Raw genomic sequence first — 23464 nt, 5'->3', positions numbered from 1 at the left:
CTTCTGGCGCGTTACAGGTTTGAGCCTGCTTACTACTCCTATTTACACACACCTCTTCTGGCACGTTACAGATTTCAGCTTGCTTATTACTCCTATTTTTCTTTTGCACTCAACCAACACCCTTACACACACCTCCACTTTCTTTTCCGCCTTTACGCCATGGGTTCGAGCCTGCCTGCCTACTACAACTTTTTTTTTTTTTTGCTAAACACACATTTCCAAACACCTGGGCAACGCTGGGCACCCAAGCTAGTCATAAATAAATTTGTCTCTGTGTTGATTTTGAGAATAACGACAAAAGAATTGTCAGTGTGTACATATGATTTTAGCAATCATTTGAAAATGTAAGCTAGAAAATTATATATCTCTACATTCAACAATGCAACATTTGGTGTTCAGCCTTATTTCGTTTGGGGATCAGAGCTACGATTAAAGTCAACAGACAGAAAGTGATGCGAGCATTGCTGAGTCAGTTAAGAATTTCTTCCTCCCTTGTTGCCTGCTGCAGTGATGATGAAGCCAAGATATTTGAAACAATTGATCTCTCCAAAGATTTCCCTGCCATCAGTAACTTTGTCTTATTAGCGTTTATCTTCATATTGATCTTTGAAGGATAACATTGTATCTTTTCAACGGCCAATTGAATTTCAGGGAAGGTTTCACCCAATATGGTGAAAACCGACTATTTGTTGGCTTTATAGTGCTGCTAGATTGCCTTTGATTGTTGCTGCCCGGATCTTCAGCCACCCATCAGTATATTTGCATCAATCAGGTAGAGTTGGGCCTCATGGATGAGCTCACCCTCTGGGTGTCAAGGTGCATGTATGAGCAGATGGTTTTCAGACTGATATGCTATTAGTTATGTCGCGCACACAAATGTATCTCAATTACTCATTATTTGCCCTTATCTCAACTTTATATTCATCTGACAGGTAGCGTTTTTCCTTTGTGTTCATCATCATATCTTGTCGCTCCATCTCTTCAACTAGCGGTGTGCGGTTTCATTATCAACACTGAGGTCTTCGTCCGTGCAGTTGGGCCCCAGTGGGCAAGATGTTAAAATGTGCTTGATGCTATGAACTCGGGCACCACAGGGACATTCAGCAGTTCTAGAGTAACCCCACATGCGGAGGTTGTCGCCAGTTTTTGCAACTTTTGCCCTTGCCCTATTCAGAGTGACCCACTCCGAACGGGACAGGTGTGTGCCAGGTGGTAAGGTTTCACTGGGCTGTGGCAGTGCTATATTTGTAGACTGAGGGTCTACCTCTCTCCACATCTGCAGCCGGTAAGAGGATGTAGGAGTGTCCGGTAATTCCTCCACTGTGGCAAAGCTTCGCCGGGACACAAGTCGTCTAGCCACCTCCGTTCATTCCCTAGCTACTTCTGTTATCTGCCTATCTCTTTAACGTCTGACCGTCAATGTGAACACACACACATTTCTGTTCACTGACAAAGTGATTTTCTCCATAAAACTATCAGTTATGTTGATTTTGATGTACCATTGTGTAAGATCATCTTTGAATCATTCCAAGTCTTTTTTGGCCGACCATTTCCTTGCTTAACCTCTGGATGTGTACGTCTGCTTATCCAATCAAAGCTTCGTTCAACATGTCCATATAACAAAGACAGAGTTGCAATGCAGAGATGACTCAAATCTGGGTATCCCCCCCCCCCTCCAGAAAAAACGGGAAGCTTTACTTTTTGAATGGCCTTTGTATTATCATTACTTTATTCACTTGTTCTCACATAAGCTATTATCATTGATTGCTCACTAGCAAGATGATTTCCAGTACTCTCCATCTCTTTTCAATACTTGTTGCAAACCACTTGGCATTCTGGCAACACCTAACTACCAATGAGAACGAGCATTCGTTTTCTCTGAAATTTGACTGGCAAATAAGCATCCTTAAGATTCCAATACTCTGCGTGAAATTATATCTTTTCATCCTCCGTGACCATTTTGTGCTTGTGCCGCCATCTTTTGGCAATCTATAAAGGTCGCGGTCATGGAAGAAGGCAAGAAAATTTCTGTATAGGTATTAAAATGGTAATATGTTGTTTTCGTTAAATATTAATTATTATTATTACTATTATTATTACGTTTGTTAACTTAGCAGTGCTGTGATGTTTTACACCATTTTATTTTTTTCACTCAAAGCTAGCGAGCATAGTCAAAGAGTAAATTAGATGGAAAGCACTTGGCATAGGATGTTTGATGTTTATTATTATTATTAATATTAATTAATTAATTATCTGACCAGAGCTTCATTCAACATGTCTGTACAAACATAGAGTTACAATACAAAGATAACTCAAATTTAGGTATCTTCATTTAGTTAAAGGGTGGGGAAGGGGTCTCCCTCGACCCCTAAACCCACCAGAGTTTGAGTCACTGTTGAGGTGGCTTCTTCTCTATTAGTGGGAGTATATGGTCCTGTGTCTCATGCAGTCCTAGCAGGTCAATCCTCCCAGCTTTTGCTTTCTCTCCTTTTGAGAAGAGAATAGTTTATTGCTAATTGCCTGAGGCGCTCTTACCAAGGAATGTCAATGCAACTGTCCAAACATGTTTTGCAGTCAAGAGTACTCTTCCTTTGGGCCTCAAGCTTTTTAAATCCCACTTTTCCGACCTTGTGTCACATCTTCCAACCATGGGAGGGCGATAAACATATTTTTAGTCTAAATAGCAAGGAGTCAGAACTGACTGTTGTCAAAGTGCACATCTGAAATCCACCGAACCGTAACCATGGCATTCGTCTGCATCCTCTCAAAGTATATTTTACCAAGTAAAAATTTGATTGCCGATTGTAGATTCCTCATGTACACACATTAATGTTACACTCATATCTGCATCCCTATATTTTCTAACCTTGGAGACACGCATCATCTATGTACAGCATCAATGAAAAGAAAAAAATTTTAAAGATTCACTTAAAGAAAAATAAAAGACAGACATGTCAAACATTCATAGTTATGGATTATTTGAATTCTTTGGACTATTGTTCATATCTTGAGCGTTATTTGCATAATGTTTCGGTCGATGTCACCTCCGACCTTTTCAAAGTGTATTGAGTCAAATTCAGGAATCTTCTTGTTGAAATTGGGAATCGACATGGAATTTTGAATAGAACCGTTTATTTAATCCATAGGAGTAGCCTGCTCTCATTCTGTCAGCCATGACCAATTAGAAATCTTAAGCAATTCACAATTGTTTTTTTCGTATTGCCCACACTAAGGATTGAACTTTCAAACTTCAGGAGAGTATCACTTACAACTGAATCATACCTAGTACTATATTCCATTATACTTCTTACTAGGTAAAATTCGGTTGGAAGTGACATTCTTCTGGAGGCTGAAGGTTCAATCCTCAGTGTTGATGGTTGAAGAATACAATTGCAACTTACTTAAGACTTTTACTTGTTCATGGCTGATAGAATAGAGAGCAAGTTATCCCCATGGAAGTAAAAAATTTTGTGTAGATTCCTGAATTCAACAAATAGAGCTTGACAAGATATGCCTGAAGCAGGTCAGAGCAGGGCCGGGCAGATAATTGGAGGTCCTAGGGGAAGTGAATTTGGTGGCCCCAAATGAAACACAAAACTAAATACCGAAAAAATAAAATTACTCAATTTATTAAAAATTACCTGCATTTATATCTAAATCAACAAATTACTGAAATTTATATAAACATAATGGTGCAGATTTGATAAACCTTCAACAAAAATCAACTTTTTTGTGCTTTGATGGCAGCAAAATTTCTAATAGATTGTGAATAACCCAAAGACTGGATGATATCTTGTTCGATAAATGTCATTGCCAGACTGTTCAAGCATTCTTGTATCATTGTTGTTCTCAAATATTTTTTTAATTAATTTCAACTTGGAAAAACTTCTTTCCCCCCAATGCAACAGTAATCGGAATTGTTGATGATATATTAAGGGCTATAGCGACATTCGGAACAGCTGCATTCAAACCATGATAATAAAAAAAATGTATTAAGAAAAGACGAAATATCTGGAACAATATTGGAAAATATTTTGTTTCATGCATGACTAGCATTATGTGTATAATTCATTTTTCTTATGATTCCTGGGTGAGGCCTCCACAAATCAGAGGCCCTAGGAGGCTGCCTAGTTTGCCTATGCTTACGGCTAGCTCTGGTCAGAGGTTACATCAGCAGAAATGTTGTCCAAATAACCTCACAATGGAAACAACAGATCAAATAATCCAAATTATCGATCCGAATCTAAAAAATTTTGAAACATAATATCTGTATTTTTAATGCAACGGATATTTTCTGAAAAATTTCTGTAATGTTTTTATTACCCGTAGCTAGCAGGGAGGATGTAGGAGCTTTTAGCGCTTAAGTGGATGCAACAGATCTGTCCAAGGTTAGAGCTGGGCTTGCTGATTCTACATTTCATCAGTTAAATCACATTCAAAGCTGAAGACTCACATCGTTGGTTGTACAAAGATGATGAAGAGATTAACTTAGGGAAGAGATAATCCGCAATGAGAAAAGAACAAACAAAAAAAAAAACAAATAAAATGAAACCAAATAAAAGGTAAGATTGCTCCGCGTTTGAGGGTTGCCATGAAACTCGGACAGGTGAATGCCTGCTGCTGAATGTGACTAACCATTGATCAGTTTGAAAAAAGAGATGGTCAGTAGAAACAACTTTAAAGTGAGATTTATGTGCAGACACACCCAACGCTATGTCTCCCATCGCATTCAGCCTCGATAGCTAATTATCAAGCCAAAACACAAAATATAACAAAGACATTCAATTCCTATCAACTCGACTTTAAAAGACAAAAAAAAAAAAAGACAAAAAAAAGAAAACCAAGAACTGGTCTATTCTTCAGTTGTGTCCATTCAATTTGCATCACGAACTACAAAAATCATTAATTTATTTATTTGCGGACTGTTATTCTCATCTTCATAGGTGTTGTTGTTTCACCATATTTCAGCCAACTCATCCTCTGGCCTTCTTCAGGTGATTAACTGCAACAAGATAGGAATGCTAAGTTTTGTAACTGTATCCCCGGTAATTATTGTCTTCCATACTTGTTACAAGACTCAGCATTTCTATTCCGTCACGGTTAATCACCTGAAGAAGGTCAGAGGATGAGTTGGCGGAAATGTGGCAAAACAACAACAATTATGAAGATGAGGAAAACAGTTCACAAATAAATAAAATAAATACACAAAGTACTCACCTCAAAGGATTCTAATAAAAAAAAAATGATATATAAGAAAAATCATATTACAGACTTAAGTGTGACAGACCAACTAATGGACAGTGCCTCATAAAAAGACGTTTGAATGTATTGGTCTTACTAGGGGAAGGTGGCACAACGTTTCGGCCGATGTAATCACTGCACACACATGCTAATTGCAGCCTTTTTTTGTTTTTGCCAAAATTTACAGAAGTGAATTCATGAACAATTTAATAAAAACACAGAGGAAATTTGATCAAACAAACCTTTCGAAGACAATCGGCATTAACCTTTTGCGTATAACACCTGTGTGATGAGTGCGGGCAGTCAATTCTTGTCCGAGATAACAACCTTTGTTAAAACTAACTGAAAAAAGAAAGAAATTTTTTTAAAACAATAATAGAATTAATTTAAACAATTCATGACTAAATCAAAGATAATAGAACTGATAAAAGGATAATGTAATTTAATCGAAGTGCTGTGTATTATATATATATATATATAAACTAGCAAAAGTATCCGTCGTTGACTGGGTTCAAAAACAGCCTACAGAAAATGGACTCTGATTTATGAAAGTATGATAGGTTATGAAAAGGAAGGGTTGTAAAGAGATAGCTTCGAATTTGGGGGTATCAAAACCAAAGCAAAATATCATGAAAGTAAAAATAAAATAAATAAACCCCATAATTTATTATACCATACCTGTTCACACTGAAACACTTATCACAATATTCTGCGGATCTATATTAAAAAACCTTGTTAAACTTTGTGACATATTTCCATTCTATGGAGGTCAGGTGCGAACGAACAGCCCATAATTTTATTATACCATATTTCTTCAAACTAAAACATAATTATCAAAGTATACTTACGCAAATAGATATGAAAAGTCTTTATTAAAGTTTGTGCCTATTTCCATTCTATGGAGGCCAGGCGCGAATGCATACCCCACAATTTTATTATACCATCCCTATTTAAGTTAAAACATACTTATCAAAATATTATTATGTACATCTATATCAAAAACACTTGTAAACGGTTTTTTTTTTTTAATTTTTAAATTTTTTATTTCCATACTTTGTGGAACAGGCGCGTATGCAGACCTCACAATTTTAATGAACAACCACTCTGCCAGATCAAACATACCCATTCCCGTGTCTCGATACATCTACTATCATTATATGTAATCAGTTTTTTAAAATAGTACACCATATAGGAGTCTATTCGTGACCACACACACACAGACATTCAGCTTTATACATATATATATATATATATATATATACTAGCAGATCGCCCAGCGTTGCCCAGTCATAACATACATATAAATATTATATTTTAATTCATACAGAAACTGAGACTTAAACATGCAAGTATTATGTTTTTTCTAAACAGTTTACTTCTTGTAAGTAAAAAAAAAAAATACTCAAGCTGAAACCAAAATCAAAACTTAAAGACAGTGAGTCAAGTATGATAACCATTATGCCAGCTTGACATGATCTTTAAAAAGTGTTTTCAAACCTACTTAATATTAACATAAAGAATTTTCTATATGAACGATTCACGCATGAGCATTCGTGAAACAGTTGATAAACGGATAAAAATGACCCTCACCCCATCTACCAATTTTAACTCCTTACCAGCTCCCCCTACCTTTTTTTTTCGGATAAAAACAAATTAAAAAGTTTTCCACATGTCTGAATACCCTATATACCAAATTTCAAGTCTGTAGATCAAAAATTTGTTGAGTATATAGGTTGAGAAGTATTGAGAAGTATCCTCACACACACCTGTTTTAACTTTCATACATATAATTTATATATTTAAATAATAAATTAATTATAAATAATAAGTCGTGGGGGCGACTAGAATATAAACAAAGGGCAGATAACCTCTCTTTAAAGCACTCAGGGAGTGAAAAAAAAAACAAACAAAAAAACACTACATTATAGCTTATAAATAATCTTACATTTAAAAGCGATAAAAATCGTGCATAGAATTTTTGAGATCTTGTGGTCCGGTGTTAAGACATTAGGCTACGTCGAGTGGTGGTGAGTTCGAGTCTCAATAAGTTTAACTATACTGACAAGTAGTGGAATTTCGAAACATGTTATGTCCATAGATAACTTAATTTTATGCACGTTGAAAATATTTAAATAAATATTTAAATAATAAATTAATTACAAATAATATGTCCCAAAAATGTGGGGGGGGGCGACAAAATATAAACAAAGGGCAGATAACCTCTTCCTTTAAAGCACTCAGGAAGTGGAAAAAAAGAAACACCATAGTATCGCTTATAAAAAAATAAATAAACAATCATATATATATATATATATATATATATATATATATATATAGTAATTTATAAAATATATATGGCGATTAAGCTACACTGAATATTCTGCGTTTCATCCACTATAGGATTCGTCAGGCTTATGCGCAAATTCTGTGGTTGTTTGTCGTTTTTATATGTTGAGGATTTCTAGTTAGCCAAAAAAAAAAAAAAAAAAGGAAGGAAAAGATCTACCTTAAACCACTAACCTAGTTCTAAAACAGATCCTTTGTTCGATAAAATGCATGCCCATTGGCTGATAGGAAGGGGCGCGGTGGATACTAGAAAGCTGATTGGCTAACTAGAAATCCTCAACATATATAAAAACAAGAAGCAACCACAGAATTCGCGCATAAGCCTGACAAATCCTATAGTGGATGAAACGCAGAATATTCAGTGTAGCTTAATCGCCATATATATTTTATAAATTACTAACTAGCTCTACCTACGTATTGAGCACTTTTGAAGTAAATACTTAAAGTTTACGCATAAATCTATACTTTCGTATATTAATTTTATGTGTTATATATGTACATATATATATATATATATATATATATATATATTTTAGCTTTCTTTTTTGTTCCTTGTTTTGTCAAACTTATTTCCTCTTTTTGTTATATTTTTTGGTTTCCTTTTTAATTTTACTCCCTCATACTTGGGGGTAGGTCGATAGTATCATACATTACGTGCACACACACACAGAAGTATAAAAAATAGAATGACTCAAAAGAAAACATAGTAAACGCATTCTGCGGATCTCATTTAGGTTCTGGGTGCATATGTAACACCGTCGTGAGAAACAACTCTCCAAGTGCTAACATCCACATCCACGTCTTCTGTAGAGGACATGTTTGTCAATTGACATCAGCTCATTTCAATCTGCTCCAAGCCACAACTTACGTCCAACTATACCAGACTCAAAACTCTCCTCAACTGTCACAAACCCAAGACTCCATAAACTGTCTCTAATCGCTGTAAACTACCAGTAAACTAATTGCCACTCTTAAAATTAACTCTAAAATATATTGACGGATTTTTTATTCTCGTTACTGCCACATCTTGATTAACAATCCTATTTTAGCTTTCTTTTGTGTTCCTTTGTGAACATCTTTCTATACCTTTGTTTTGCTGATAAAATTATAATTTTTTGTTATATTTTTTTCTTAATTTCTAACACTTTTATGGAGGGTTCAAAAGAAAACATAGAAAGCACATTCTGTGGATGTTAGTTGGGTTCTGTGTGCATGTGTGACACCATCATAGAAAACAAACTTCTGAACACTAAGGCCCATATGTACATAGTCTGCCGAGGCCTCTTTGTCATCAGTTGACATCACTTCATTTTGATCTGCTCTATGACCTGTATTTGGCTATATCAAATTCGAAACTCCTTAAATGCTGCAAACACAAGACTATCTGTAAACTGTCACAAAACTCCTAAAACTGCCAATAAACTAACTATAAACATATTGATCTCCATTGTTTGGTCCTTTGTTCCTGTTTACTGTCACATGTTTATTAACATTTTAACTATTAATTATTTTAGTTCCTTTTGTGTGCCTTGGTGAACAACTTCATATGAATTTGTTCTGCTGATAAACTTATGTTTTTCTTTTAAATCCTAACACTTTAGAGGGCGGGAGACATCGATATAATCACAACGTGGTTGATGAAAAAGCATTCAAAGAACACAAAATTGCCAGTTTCACTGTAAAGTGTTACATGAGAAAAATACATAGAAACACAATGTCTCAACTAGTATTGCAACCTCACCCATCTTCTGTTATCTGAAAAGCTCCCAGGTGTATCTCACGTCGACGTCCTTGAATTAAACTGTGTGGTAGGCCATTTGAGCAGCACAAGCGAAATGGCAACAAACAAAAATTGGAAATCATACATGTAACATCCAAACTCAATATGAGATACAAAAATGAAAAACATCAGAATAATAAAATATCTCATGTTCTTATATTCATTAAAACGCTATTTTCCCCCTTGCTTTTGGACCAGACATTTTAGGATATTTTGCAAGATAACTCTCCAGTCTCATGGTTCAACGAATCAACTGGCTCAAAATTCCACTGCATTGTCTTAATTAATCACTACAGCTAGGACAACAGCATATTCTTTCCATTGTTTCGACTCTCAAATGTGTATCCATTAATATCTTATATGTCTTTAGAGTGGTTGGTTGGTTGGTTGTTTTTGTTTTATGGCATATCAACCCTTTTCAGGTTATTTAATGCCGAATCCAGTGATTTTGAAGAACAATTTTTTAATAAAATATTTTTTTTTTTTTCAAGTCATTTTCTATTTAACTCATAATTGGGACTCTAACAAATACTACCACTCTGAGTCAGAGTGGACCTGGGAGTAATGGCAATTAAAGGGTGGCTCCACACTCCCCAAAGTCCGCAAGCTGGGGTCTCACCATCGAATATAGTTTAAGGCCATATCCAGGACCAGTTTTTAGAGCGAAGTGGTTCTCGGTTGATTAACTGTGTCTAACTATGTCAGATATATACTCTAGAGTCAAAACAATGAAAAGAATATGCTGTTGTCATAACGCTACTAATCACTTTTTTTTTTACAAAGGAGTCACCACTTATCAAGGCCCAAAGGCCACTCAAGGATAAGGGTAAATTGGTGTAAGGTGTTTAACATAGTGGATCAGTAGTAACAGAAATTAGGTAGAATTTGATATATTTAAATTATCAATACTCATCTTCCAAAAATACAAACATAAGTTCTTGGCAAGAAAAGTAAAGTGTCCCTCCCCGCCCCCACACACAAAAAAATGGTTGAATGAACGATCAGCACAAACAAAAATATAAAAAGAAAAAAAAATCTTTGTATTTCTTTTTTTTTAATCACCTGAAGAAGGCCAAGTGATGAGTTGGTTAAGATGAGAACAATAGTCCGAAGAATCCAAATAATATGAATAATCAATCCTCATCTCAAAAGTTCAGAAATGTAAGATATGATATGCACAGCGTATGATGATGTTTCATCTGATACAACTGTATGGAAGTGGCTTGCAAGATTTCAGTCTTGATAATGAAGAATGTTCAAGAAGTTCATCCTTTACAGATAATATGCAAATCAAGACATTGAGAATAGCCCATAGGTTTTAAATCTGGATTGACGGAAAATCCGTTATTGTGCTTGCTATGGTGTCCAAAGAAACTGATTTTGGTGTTTCCAGAAATTGTTTCTATTAATTGTTTCTATTAATTGTTTCCAGAAATTGTTTCCAGAAATTGTGCCGTCAAAATTTCAATGAAACTGTTTTGAGCCTTTAAAAGTTCTGCTTTTGGTTTCACACTATTTTATCCAATCAATTTGGATTCATGATGTAAATAATTCCGGTTTTTATTTCCGTTTGTTCACACAAAAAAAATTATTGTGGAAAAAGTGGATTTTTTTTTTGTGCGTTCACAAAAAAATTATTGTGGGAAAATAACAGGTGATAACTCTTACTTCATTCAGAGTTATTCCCCTTTTTATTGCTATAACACCATATTACTCAACAAGAGAACCAGCAAAAAGGCTGAACATATAATATATGATCTATGAGGATTTGATTAAATATTTGGTACTTATGTAGAATGCGGAACATGCTGAAATAATAACATTATTATTTAGAAATCTATTCTTAATACGAGGAAGTGGGGAGCTTTTTAGCTATTCTGTACTTTCACATAACAATTTAATAAAAGAATAAAAGATACCTTAAAAATTGAATTTAACTTGAAAATCCTATCAAAAAAACAAAAAACGGTATGGTTTGTATTCTGTATAAGTACCAGGCATTTAATTGCATATATATATATATTTAAAAAAAAAATTTGTTCATTTCCTTTCAAATTTGGCACAAACTCTTGAGACAACCTGATAGTCATAAAAATGACTTCCAGAAACAAATGTGTGTTTTGATAACGTTATGAATGAGAATCTCTTTGATTCAATGCGTCTGGCTGATGAAAACCATAGAAAACTTAATCCAATCGCAGAAAAGTTTTACTTTCAATTCAAAGCAGTTCGTATCAAATGTTGTAATGCCTTACAAATGTAAAGCAGCTTTAAAATGATTTTTGCTCCAATTTATTTCAAACTAGCAGGGGTACCCGGCGTTGCCCGAGTGTGGTGAGGTGTGTGTGTGAGGGGGAGGGGGTAAATTAAAACAAAATGGAAAATAAAGAATACGCGAACGTAATTATCCTGTTTAAATATTATATATATAAAAAAAAAACAATCAAACCAGTGAAATAAAAAATAAGCGAACGATGTTATAAATTCCTAAAAAAAATAAAAAAAAAACAAAAACAAAAAACAGCGAACGTGATAGAATAAAAAACAAAAAAACGAACGTGATGCAAAATAAAGAATAAGCGAACGATGTTAAAACTTCTTAAAAAAACAAAAAAAAAAACAAAAAGAAAACAGCGAAGGTGATGGAAAAAAAAACCCTGGAAGAAATGGCATAAACAATCCTGTTTCAATATTAAAACTTTAAAAATCGAAAAACAAAACAAAAAAAACTTTCATCTCGAACGTACAATCTTAAGATAACAACGCTTCTATTTAACCGAGTGGGCTATGATCGCATGAGTAGGTGTTTTTTTTTTAATATTTGAACTAATTCAAGAAAGAATGTTTTTTGCGCATGTGTGTATGACTAAATTGTCATGAAGGAACGATTTGTTGCTACCTCTCCTTGTAGAAAAATGCCCAGTTCAGGGTGAAGGAATTAATATTTTTAGCCAATTTTTCGATATTTGTCGTCCGAAGGGTCGATCTTCAAAATGATACCGATTTCATGAAAATCTGTCGCCTCTGTCAAAAGTTTTTGCAACACATACAAACATTTAAACAGATTTTTGCCCTTTATATTATAAACTAGCGGGTGTTTGTGTTGGGGGGGGGGAATAGCAAAAAAAGTTTTGGTAGGTAGGTAGGATCGAACCAGGACCCTTGAGGCGAAAGTTGAAAATAAAGTGTGAAAAAAACCTGACATGTTTACTCGTTGCGGCAGCAAGGGAGAGTAACAGAAAAACGCTTGAATTAGTTTAAGCATTAAAAAATGAGGTCAAATATCATACAATAGAAATCACGCAGTTAACTTTTACAGTGGGCTTTGTTTACACAAATTGACAGGTGCGTGAATTAAATAAGGTCAAATAGAAATACTGCAGTGAATTTTTACTGCGAAGCAGTTTTTCTTTCCCCAACTTTGGCTGTTTGTTTTCCCAAGATGTTGTGGGGGGAGGGGGCAGCTCCCTATAAAAAGGGAGTGTCCTATTGAATAGCAATTATCTGATATAAGGGGTTTCCTCCACATTGATAAAAAGCTGATTGCTTTCTGGACGTTCCCGGCACGAGGGCCGGGGATTTAGTTTTGCATTTATACGAAAAAGCCAACACGAGAGGGGTCGAAATAGGAAGAATTGTGTAAAAGTCGATGCAAATAAATCTAGATGCGATACGCGTTCACAAATCCTAGATATTATTATCTAGGGGGTATATAAACAGTTCTAAGACATAGTACCCCCCTTCTTAAGAATCATGGCGAAAAAAGCCTTTTCCGGACATACACAAAATGTGCCCACACATTTTGTCTTTTATATATAGAGATAGAAGATGTTCCTGACAAATTTATAAGAAAACATACAAATCAACTCACCATAACAAGACGTTACTGTTTTTTATTATCATATTTTACCTGAGCGACTTATGATTCCACACATTTAATATGTTATACTTAATTAGAAAAATACTGCTTATAGTCAAGATTGTCCACTCTTTTTGACTTCCGGTTTCTGTTGTTCTTTTGACTGGATATTTGGGTATGGTCAAGCTAACAAGAAAACCATTCTTAACATGGGGAAAGGAAAATGCTTTCACATTATCTCAGAGGAAGGTAATCATTAATCAAGAGGAACTATATTGTTCATGTGACCGTTGTCCTGTCTGCAGAGAAGAAAACCTTGACTTAAGCTAGAATACGAGTCTCAGCTGGGCTAAATAATTTTTTTTATGGAGATTAAAATCAAGATATAATTAAACTAAACCTTATGTCTTGAATCCGTATTTGAACTTTAATGCAATTTTGATTCTAAAAATTGTCACAAAATTAAAGGTAAAAGTTTGAAAGGCTTTTAAAAAATTGAAATTCAGGTAATCATACTTAATTGGCGTCTAATGACTATAGATTAAGTTTAGTGCAAATCGGATCTATTTAAATTTTCAATTTAGAGGTTGTTCCTATATTATGCCGCCTTAAAACCCTTCAACTTACTCTACAGAATATGAAATTTTGCTTTCACTATTATGAGATTATATCGAGATTACAGTGAAAAAAATCGGGATGACAGTGAGCAATAAAGCAAGAAGACAGATGAGAGAGAGAGAGAGAGAGAGATAGAGAGAGAGAGAGAGATAGAAAGAGAGAGACTAAGATGAAAATAATAGATCATCTTCAAACGTGTTTAAAAATACAGGAATCCAAGTATTGCTAATATACAGGAATTTTATTAATAACGAGCAGTACCTGCTAACAGGAATTGCCCGGTGTAAGCTTGCTCCCCCCCTCCTCCACTGAAAAAATTAAAGTATGGTTGTTGTTGTTGTTGCTACCCAATCCCCAACCTCATAATGTTACAAACAGCTTTCTAAATAGACATCCCTTAATCCTCATGGTAACGAAAACATGAAATCCTATCCTAAGGAAATGAAACAAAACTTCTTGTTTTTTTGGGGTTTTTTTTTTTTAATTACTGCAATACTTGGCTAATAAATCAGCAATTTAGGATGTTTAAATTAAGCACAACTCAAAAACAGAATCTTCAGTTTTGACAAATAAGAACAACATTTCTTTATTAAAAAAACTAGCAGAGAGACCCGACGTTACCTGGGATTAAATGATGATCAATGAATGGCGAGGACCCTTCGAAGAGGAAGCTTCACATGCTTCCTTGCAGTGACTTAGTTCACAATACATTCTAGTAAACATTGCACTGTAGAGAACTTACTGTTGACTTTATAAAATTATTTTTTTATATTTAATGGCTTGCATTAAAGTTTAAAATTCAAAAGTCAAGTATCATGCTTCAATTATGTTCTACACAGAAACATTCATTTCTAACACACCCCTGTCATATCAAAGAAACTACTGTTGATTATATATGCCTGACATTACTACTTGTGTGGTGATAAAAGCTTGAATTTAAGTTTAAAATGAAAACATCTAATATCATGGGTCAATTATGCTTTAGACAAAAACATTAATTTCAAATGTGCCCCTGTCATATCAAAGAGTCTACTGTTGAGTTTATATGTTTGCTTGTGCTTTCGGTTTGCGTGGTAATAAAACTCCTCAAATACACTTGTGATGTTAGGCTGTGTAAGGTGTTAACTTTGATCAAAATCAGCTGTTCCTTTTTTTCATCCGTTTATAATTGGAGACTGACTTGGCCATAAAAGTTTATTAATCCCATTTTGACTCAACCAATGTTGTGCTGCCCTAGCAGAGTGACAAAAAGCTCTTGTCTTCCATAGATAGGGAATTAACTTGATTCATTTTACCACTTGAGAATATTGGTAGGAGTCCTTCATGTCATATTGAAACATATTTAGCAGAATTGATGTTTCCTTTGCACTCCACCAGGTCTGAGTGACCATCACTCACAATTGCACCCCATACCATAACTGAGAAACCACCATGTTTCAGCGTTAGCTGCAGTTTTTTTTAAATCAAAGTCTTTCTAAGGGGACCTCCATACCAATATTCTTCCGCTGTTGGGAAATAATATAAATCATGACTCATCAGAGAAAATGACATTGGTCCGAAAAGTCATAGGTCTTTCCACAATCTCATGAGCCCAATCTTTTCTGTGCTTGATACTGGCAAGATGAAGAAGGGGTTTCCTTCTTGCAGCTTTAGTATAGTAGCCCAGCTTGTGAAGATACCTGACAGCTCTTCATTTTTTTTTTTTTTTTACACAGTGATCACCACTTATCAAGGCCCGGAAGCCACTAAGGGATAAGGGTTATTGCAAGTACATTACGTTAGTGTGGAGATTTGATGAAGTGTTTACTTAAGGGGGCGGTTCATTAGGAATTTGTTAACATTGGACTTGAAGACATCCAAGTTGTAGTCCGGTGGGAAGCAGACAGACGGAACAGAGTTCCACAGGCGTGCAGTTCTAAGAAAGAAACTTTGTTCATGGAATCCGCGTTTTGATTTAGGCACAGATATAGAGTGGGGGAAATTTTTTGCAGTGGATTCAGCTAGACGGGTGTTTTCTGTGAAAGATTGGCGAGGGAGGACCAGAGATTGGAGTTCAGACGAGCACCTGCCATGGAAATAACGATAAAACAAGGATAGGCTCGCAACGTCTCTTCTGTGGGAGAGAGGTTGCAGGGTAGAGAAAAGGGCACCCCCACTAAGCCACGAAGTCTATTTTGTACTCTGTCAAGGCAGGATAGGCTGTTTTTAGCAGCTCCTGCCCAGATATGGCAACAGTATTCCATCCTTGGAACTGACACCAGCTTGTGTTTCAATGCCAAAGGCTTTGCACTGAGGATCCTCTTCAACATTTCTTTTCACAAGACACAAGGTTCTTTCAGAGGGCCTGGGGTAATCTGGATAAGGTTTTGTGTACTCTTTGTCCTTTCTTGTGAATCGCTCACTCTATTAGCAGTAGAAAGGAGTATTGAAATTATTTTGCGTTGACTAATAACGCCTTCATGTTGACCCACGATTCGTCCTCGCATAAATTCTGATAAGTTTGATGCTCCTTTGGCTTATGACATGCTTCAATGTTGTTAGATGCAATTTTAACGAGATACTCTTAAGCTATTTCAGCACTATTCTTAATGGCAAATATAAATAAGCATATATTAATCTTAGTGTCTATTCTTTTCTGTCATGTCTGTGTATGTATTATAATAGCGCTTTTAATTAGATTAAAAATAGACAAAAACTCTGTTCTAATCATGGAAGCCAGTAAAGAAGACAAACTGCTAAAGAGGCTCTCAGTCATAGGACGCCATTGTATGGATGCCAATAAACACTGACAAGATAATTTTGCTTACCTCCATTATTGAAATGCAGATTACATTCTAGTGGGTAACAGTTGCCGGGTGGGTGGTCTTCGATTCCTTCACCAATTCCTAACTGGTAACGTCTCACGTGATAATCATGTTCACTGCCAGAACGAACTGAATTGAAACGGAAAAACATTTTCAAGAATAGATAAAAAAAAAAAAAATAAAAATAAAAAAAAAAAATAAATAAAAAAAGAGATTGCGATCAAGAATCTACTTCATCTGCGATGCACATGAAAATGATATCAGAATACTGTGATTTTTTTTCAGAATTGCAAACAAATCAAAAAAGGGGTGAAAAAAAAAAACCATAAATCAAATAAGTGTTACCAAAGACAAGATAAGTTACTCTTCTACCTACCTGAACAAGTTTTTATGTGTTTTAATATATTTTAAAGTGTTTTTTTTAACATAAAAAATAATAATAATATAAAACCCGTTGAGTTATAAGAAAAAACAAAATAGTGATTTCACTAGCACCATCGTCAAACCTTGATAATTGCTGAAAAATCAAAAATAAAACAAAATACTAATTGAACATTACACTTTTGCACGATTGGTGACATTTATTTGATGTTTTTCTATCAGTCTTTAGTTTCATTTTCGATTTTGGAGCGATTATCAAGGCTGGACTTTGGCTCTAAAGAGACCATTTTGTTTTTCATTCTAACTCGACAGGCTTTACACTAGCTCTATTTTTTAACTAAAAAGCACTTTTAATTAAGTTAAAACATAAAAAAAAATAATAAAAATAAGTAGAAGGGTTTAAGAAAGATAAATTTTGCATTTTTTTTTTTTTTTTTTTTGAGAGGAGGGAAATTATCCCTTAACCCTCCCATTAACTTTAAGTATCCTCTCCAAAGAAAACTCTAGGTCACTCAATAATTCTGAGTTTGGGTGACAACAGACCCCCCCCCCATTCCCTAAGACAAAAGAAAAAAAAAAAAAGAACGAACATCCTTACATCTAAAATTTAACACAACAAAAAGAAACTCTAGTGTTTTGGGTTCAATATTTGGTGCAGAGGGGCAACACAACAAAAAGAAACTCTAATGTTTTGGGTTCAATATTTGGTGCAGAGGGGCAAGCTTATCTCTTAAATTTATTTAAAACTATAGAGGAGGACACTTAGCCCCCACCGCCCCATCCCCATAACTTAAATAAATCAATATTATTTGGCTGGAAACAATAAAAGATATATTTGAAATATTTATTTTAAAATATAAGAACGAGATGGGTAGGAGCTACACACTCCTATTTACAATTATGGGGTGGGTAGTAATACAGAAGACAGAGTCTAGATATATGCCCCACCCCCATCTCCGAAACATAGAGGAATCGATTTTAATAGCTTGAGAACAACAGACTAAAGAGTTGTATTAATGGATTATTCAAACTACTTTTCATATCTCGAGTGTTAATCTTGCATTCCCATTAATGGAACCTCTGACTATTTTAAAGCTTGTCTTGTTCAATGTCTAATGTCTTTCCTATTTATTGTTAGGAAATTAAACTTTCCTTCGAAATGAGCTGGGAATTATCTTTTGAAAGATCGTTTTTTGTTTTTTGTTTTCGAAGATTTTTCGAAGCAATTTCTTCATTTTCAAAAACGTCGGTAATAGAGACGCCTTTTTAAAGTCCTTTGGAAAGAGTTTTGTTGACCTTTCTTTTTGAAAGAATTTTTTTAGATTCACTAAAAAAAAAAAACCAAACAAACAAAAAAAAAAACGTCTGCTTAATTAATACAAGCGCAAACGACAGCTTTTAATTTTAATTTTAACCAATAAAAAACGTCCTTTTAATTATTCATAAAAATTAACATGAATGACAAATTGTTATGGTATTTTATTTTATTTATTTATATTTTATATTTTTATTTTACTTTACTTACTCTAATAGTTTCTTCCCCACAATTGCTAGACTATGGAACTCCCTTCCGGGTTCATGTTTTTCCAACTGTACTGACATGCAGAAGTTCAAGCGTAATGTGAATAGACACCTTGGTGCTCCTCTCCCTACATAGTACCCTTTTCTTTTTCTTTTTTACATAGGCATCACCACTTATCAAGGCCAAGAAACCACTCGAGGATAAGGGTTCCCTGCAATTACTGTCCTAGATCAAAGTGGCAGTGCCTTGTTTGGGGTGAAAATGGAAGGAAAAAAAAATGAATAAAATAAAAAATATATTGAAAGAATATATTTATTTCTAACATTATTCACCGGTAACATTTTACCGTGCCATTTTTACCTGCGTTATTTATACAAGTGTCATCCTTACCAGTCATTGTTATTGTGATAAAATCAAAGTATAATCTAAATTTGCATAAATTCGCGAGATAATCATTAAAAGAATGCAGTTCTATTTACATGGTTCCAAAAAATGTTTAAAAAATTAAAAAAACATTTTGGTCAAAAACAAAATACTGACAAACATCATTGATTATTAAATTATAAGAAAGTTTAATATGAAAAACTGTGTTTATTTCATGTTCTTGGGCTTTTGTCCGTTTTTTTTTTTTTTTTTTTTAATTATATATTAAGTTTTTGTCCGTCACCCATCATTGTAAAACCCTAGAAAGGGTGGACGAAAGGTGTGACCCCCCCCCCCGCCAAAAAAAAAAAAAAACTTGAAACATTTGGAAAAGCTTGGTGTGGAGTTCAGCCAGGTATAAATTGGTGAATTTAAAGATGTTCATGTCTATATGTGTGTGAAGTTCACACCTTGGCATTAGTTCTTTGATTTTGAGTTTCCATTTCTGTAAACTGGTTGGAGAAAGAAACTTCAAAAAATATAAAACATATTTGAGCTTTTTTATTACAAACAAAAAAAACACTCGTCTAGCCCAAATCAATATCAATAATTTCCCCACTCTTTCTAAGTGTCTAAACCTAAACGTTGATTCCATGAACAAAGCTTCTTTCCTAGGACTTCCCGCTTGTGGAACTTTGTACCGCTGGTATGCTTTCCAGCTGATCACAATATCGTTGTCTTCAAGTCCAACATAAACAAGTTCTTATTAAACCGTCTTTGTAAATAATCTAATTATAATAAATTTCCACCACAAACGATTATTACGCAACTTTCCCAATGACTACAATACACACATTAACCCTTATCCTCAAGTGGCCTCTGGACCTTGATATGGGGTAACCCCTTTGTAAAAAAAAAAAAAGAAAAGAAAGAAAGAATAAATAACTTTTTAGTATAAAAAAATAAACTTTGAACATTCTTTTTATACAAAGTGAAACAAGTTTCAATATAATGTTTAGTTCAAATTTACTTGCTTCCCCACAAGGGCAGAGTTAGCCACAGAAATTTCAGCTCCACAAAAATGGGCATGCTGGATAAGGTCAAATATATAATCTGTTTCAATGTAGAAGAATTTCTTTTTCACTAACGGAGGACAGAAAAGATAAAGAGTAGTATCAAAACAGGTATTAATGGGTGCGCATAAAAAATTTGTATGAGACAATTTGGGAGATGAAAGGGACTGTGACGAGGGTCATTGACACGCTCATACAAAAGGACTTGCATGGATTTTTCTAGAAGTTGTTGGAACGGTAGAACAAGTGCATTGCAGCCGGAGGGGATTACTTCAAAGAGGACTAGAGTTTCCTGTGTGTACTATTAATAAAAGTGCCTGCACGAAAAAAGTCTGGAAACTTATTGAAGGCACCTCATAGTTTGAATGTTTCAAGTGAAATCTACAAATTTATGGTTAGTGAATTTTTAATTATTTTACTTTGTCAAAATTATCAAATTTTCCAGACATCGCAAATGTGAAGATTATTACAAAAAAAAAAAAAAAAGTGGAAACAAAAACAAAAAAACTGTTTAATATTTAGAAAATGAGAAGAGGTCAATTTGCTAGTCAGCTAACATAGTTCCTAATTTTCTGCAGAGTCTTACCGGAAGCAGTGACAAGGCAAATCAGTTCCCTCACTTTTATTACATATTTGATATGTTTTGGTTTTTTTTTTTTTTTTTTTTTTTTACTTTGATTTCAATAATTTCATTTTTATACTTTCATAAAAATATACTTATTTAAATTAAAAGCAAAAAAAAAACTTTCATTTTTACAATTCCATAAAAATATATTATTTAAATTTAAAAAAACATTTTCATTTTTACAATTTCATAAAAATATATTTATTATTTAAATTTAAAAAAAAGCTTTCATTTTTACAATTTCATAAAAATATATTATTTAAATTAAAACAAAAAAAAAGCTTTCATTTTTACAATTTCATAAAAATATATTTATTATTTAAATTAAAACAAAATAAAAACTTTCATTTTTACAATTTCCTAAATATATTTATTATTTAAATTAAAACAAAAAACTTTCATTTTTACAATTTCATAAAATATATTTATTATTTAAATTAAAACAAAAAACTTTCATTTTTACAATTTCATAAAAATATATTATTTAAATTAAAAAAAAAACTTATTGTTAAGAACGGCTTTCGAAATAAACACCCCAACTTCCCCATGTAATCAACAGCTTTGGAATACCCCCCCTAACCTCCCCATGTTAAGAACGGCTTTGGAATAAACACTCCCCAACCTCCCCATATTAAGAATGACTTCCGGAATAAACACCTCCCAACCTCCAACGAAACTCTCTATTTACTTCACAGGGGTAGTATGTTCTTATTCTATGAGTCATGACTGAATAGAGCTCCTAAGTAATTCACAATTGTATTTTTCGGTTAGCCATACTGATGGTTGCCCCTTCAACCTTCACGAGAATACCACTTTTCCAACTGATTTGTTCCAATACTCCTCTAATCATTGTGCCACAGATCCTTGTGGACAATACTAGGACGAATTTTAGGATCCTAAAACCTACTTTATTTCTAGATGTAAATAGCACTATTTATTGCTACATATAATATATATTACTGGATATAAGTTTTGGAAAGTTGAATTTTTCCCACAATAAAAAACCGAGCTTGAAACAAATCTATAAGAAAATGTGAAGAAATTTTAAAAGAATCAGAATCAGTAATTGTATCGAAATCAGAGGGAAAATATTGGCATCACACACCACACACACGCCAATCTCAGGATCACTCATGCACCCACACACACATACAAAGCTCAGAATCACTGATGCACATACACCTCAGGATAACAAACACACACACAAAGTTTAGTATCATGCACATACAAAGCTCAGGATCACACACATAAACCTCAGAATAACACACATACACACATAAACCTTAGAATAATACACATACACACACAAAGCTCAGGATCACTCGCACACACACAAAGCTCAGGATCACACGAGTGCACATACACACACAAACCTCAGGATCACACACACACAAACCTCAGGATAACACACACACACACACACACACACAAAGCTCAGGATCACATGAGTGCACACACACACACAAACCTCAGGATCACACACACACAAACCTCAGGATAACACACACACAAACCTCAGGATCACACACACACAAACCTCAGGATAACACACACACACACACACACACACACACACACACACACACACACAAACCTCAGGATCACACGCGTGCGCGCACACACACACACACACACACACACACAAACCTCACAATAATACACACACACACAAACCACAGGATCAAACACACACAAACCTCAGGATCACACGCACACACACACAGCTCCCAGGATCACACATACCATGCAGCATATATCAACAAAGTGTCTATAGATAGAAAGGAGGAGGGTCGAGTGTCTTTTAGAAATGTCATGAGGGAAACAAAACATAGATAACATAATAATCAAGCAGGTCACAGAATAATTTCATTTGACAAATAGAACGAAAAGGGCAAAAAAAAAAATTTATGCACCTCCACTTTCTTCCACCTGATGAAGAAATATGATGTAACCCCCCTCCCCCCCCCCGCAACCTTTCGAAGGGGAGGGGAAGTGCGATCAAATGAAACTTTGTATTACCAGATAAACAAGTTTTCAATGCAGAAGTCTACCTTCCTCCTTGTCATATAGATCTCTTTCTCTCAATACATATTCAAAGTGAACGCATTGGACTCATTTAATTGCCTTCACACGAGGGCGGTGTTAGACACAAAGTCGGGTTTGATGCTGATAAAATTTCAGCTTCCCAAAATGGGACATTCTGGACAGAAAAAAAACCCCATAAAAATTGCCTTACAAACGAACAGTGTAGGTACTTCACCAAGCATGCGAGAGTCACCCTGGAATTAGATCCCCCCCCCCCCCGGGACCGTCATGGGTAAAGTTTATATGGACGATGGATTAGTCCATTTGGAGGGTGGTTCCCCACAAGATAAACTTACCTTGATTATTATTCATAGTGCTTGAAAAAAAGTGTGTTTATGACAACAAACAAAATCCACTCTCTGAGACAGATGGTGGCATACTGAATGTGAGCAACAGTTGCAGTTTGGAGGCATCTGGCATCTACCCAGATACTGAACTAATATGTACAAGGTGTGTTTGACCAGTTAAACCAGGTCATAAAGGGTTAAAAACCAAGCAAGTCTGCATTGTGTTGCCATGCATGAGTAGATATCTAAATTAAACTAAAGATCAACAACCATAATAGGATTAACATAAAAAAAGCAAGGATCGAAACTAGCACCTTTTTTTTTTGCTTGGGAGTCACCATTAATCAAGGCCCAATGGCCACTCGAGAATAAGGGTTAATGAATGTAAGGTGGTAAGTGTAGAAATCATTAATTGTGTCAATTGGGTAGAATTTGATTATTTATGGGGACGGCTCAACAAGAACTTGTTCACATTAGATT

The 23464-nt window shown here is 34.6% G+C and overlaps 1 protein-coding gene across 1 annotated transcript in view; it reads right to left on the bottom strand.

Annotated features, from left to right (window-relative positions):
• The window catches only part of LOC145248221 (iron-sulfur cluster assembly factor IBA57, mitochondrial-like), a 78636-nt gene that overhangs the window by 9031 nt on the left and 46141 nt on the right, over positions 1–23464 (bottom strand). The window contains exons 5-6 of the mRNA XM_080110087.1: positions 16652–16777; positions 5484–5583 (exon numbers count right to left, since the gene is read on the bottom strand). Of these exons, the coding sequence (XP_079966213.1) occupies positions 5484–5583; positions 16652–16777 (226 nt within the window). The remainder of the gene's footprint in view (positions 1–5483; positions 5584–16651; positions 16778–23464) is intronic.

This window comes from Euprymna scolopes, chromosome 26, assembly GCF_053919585.1.
Source record: "Euprymna scolopes isolate OS-2025 chromosome 26, ASM5391958v1, whole genome shotgun sequence".
NCBI classification, from domain to species: Eukaryota; Metazoa; Mollusca; class Cephalopoda; order Sepiida; family Sepiolidae; genus Euprymna; species Euprymna scolopes.
This window is presented reverse-complemented; position numbering and strand designations above follow the sequence as displayed.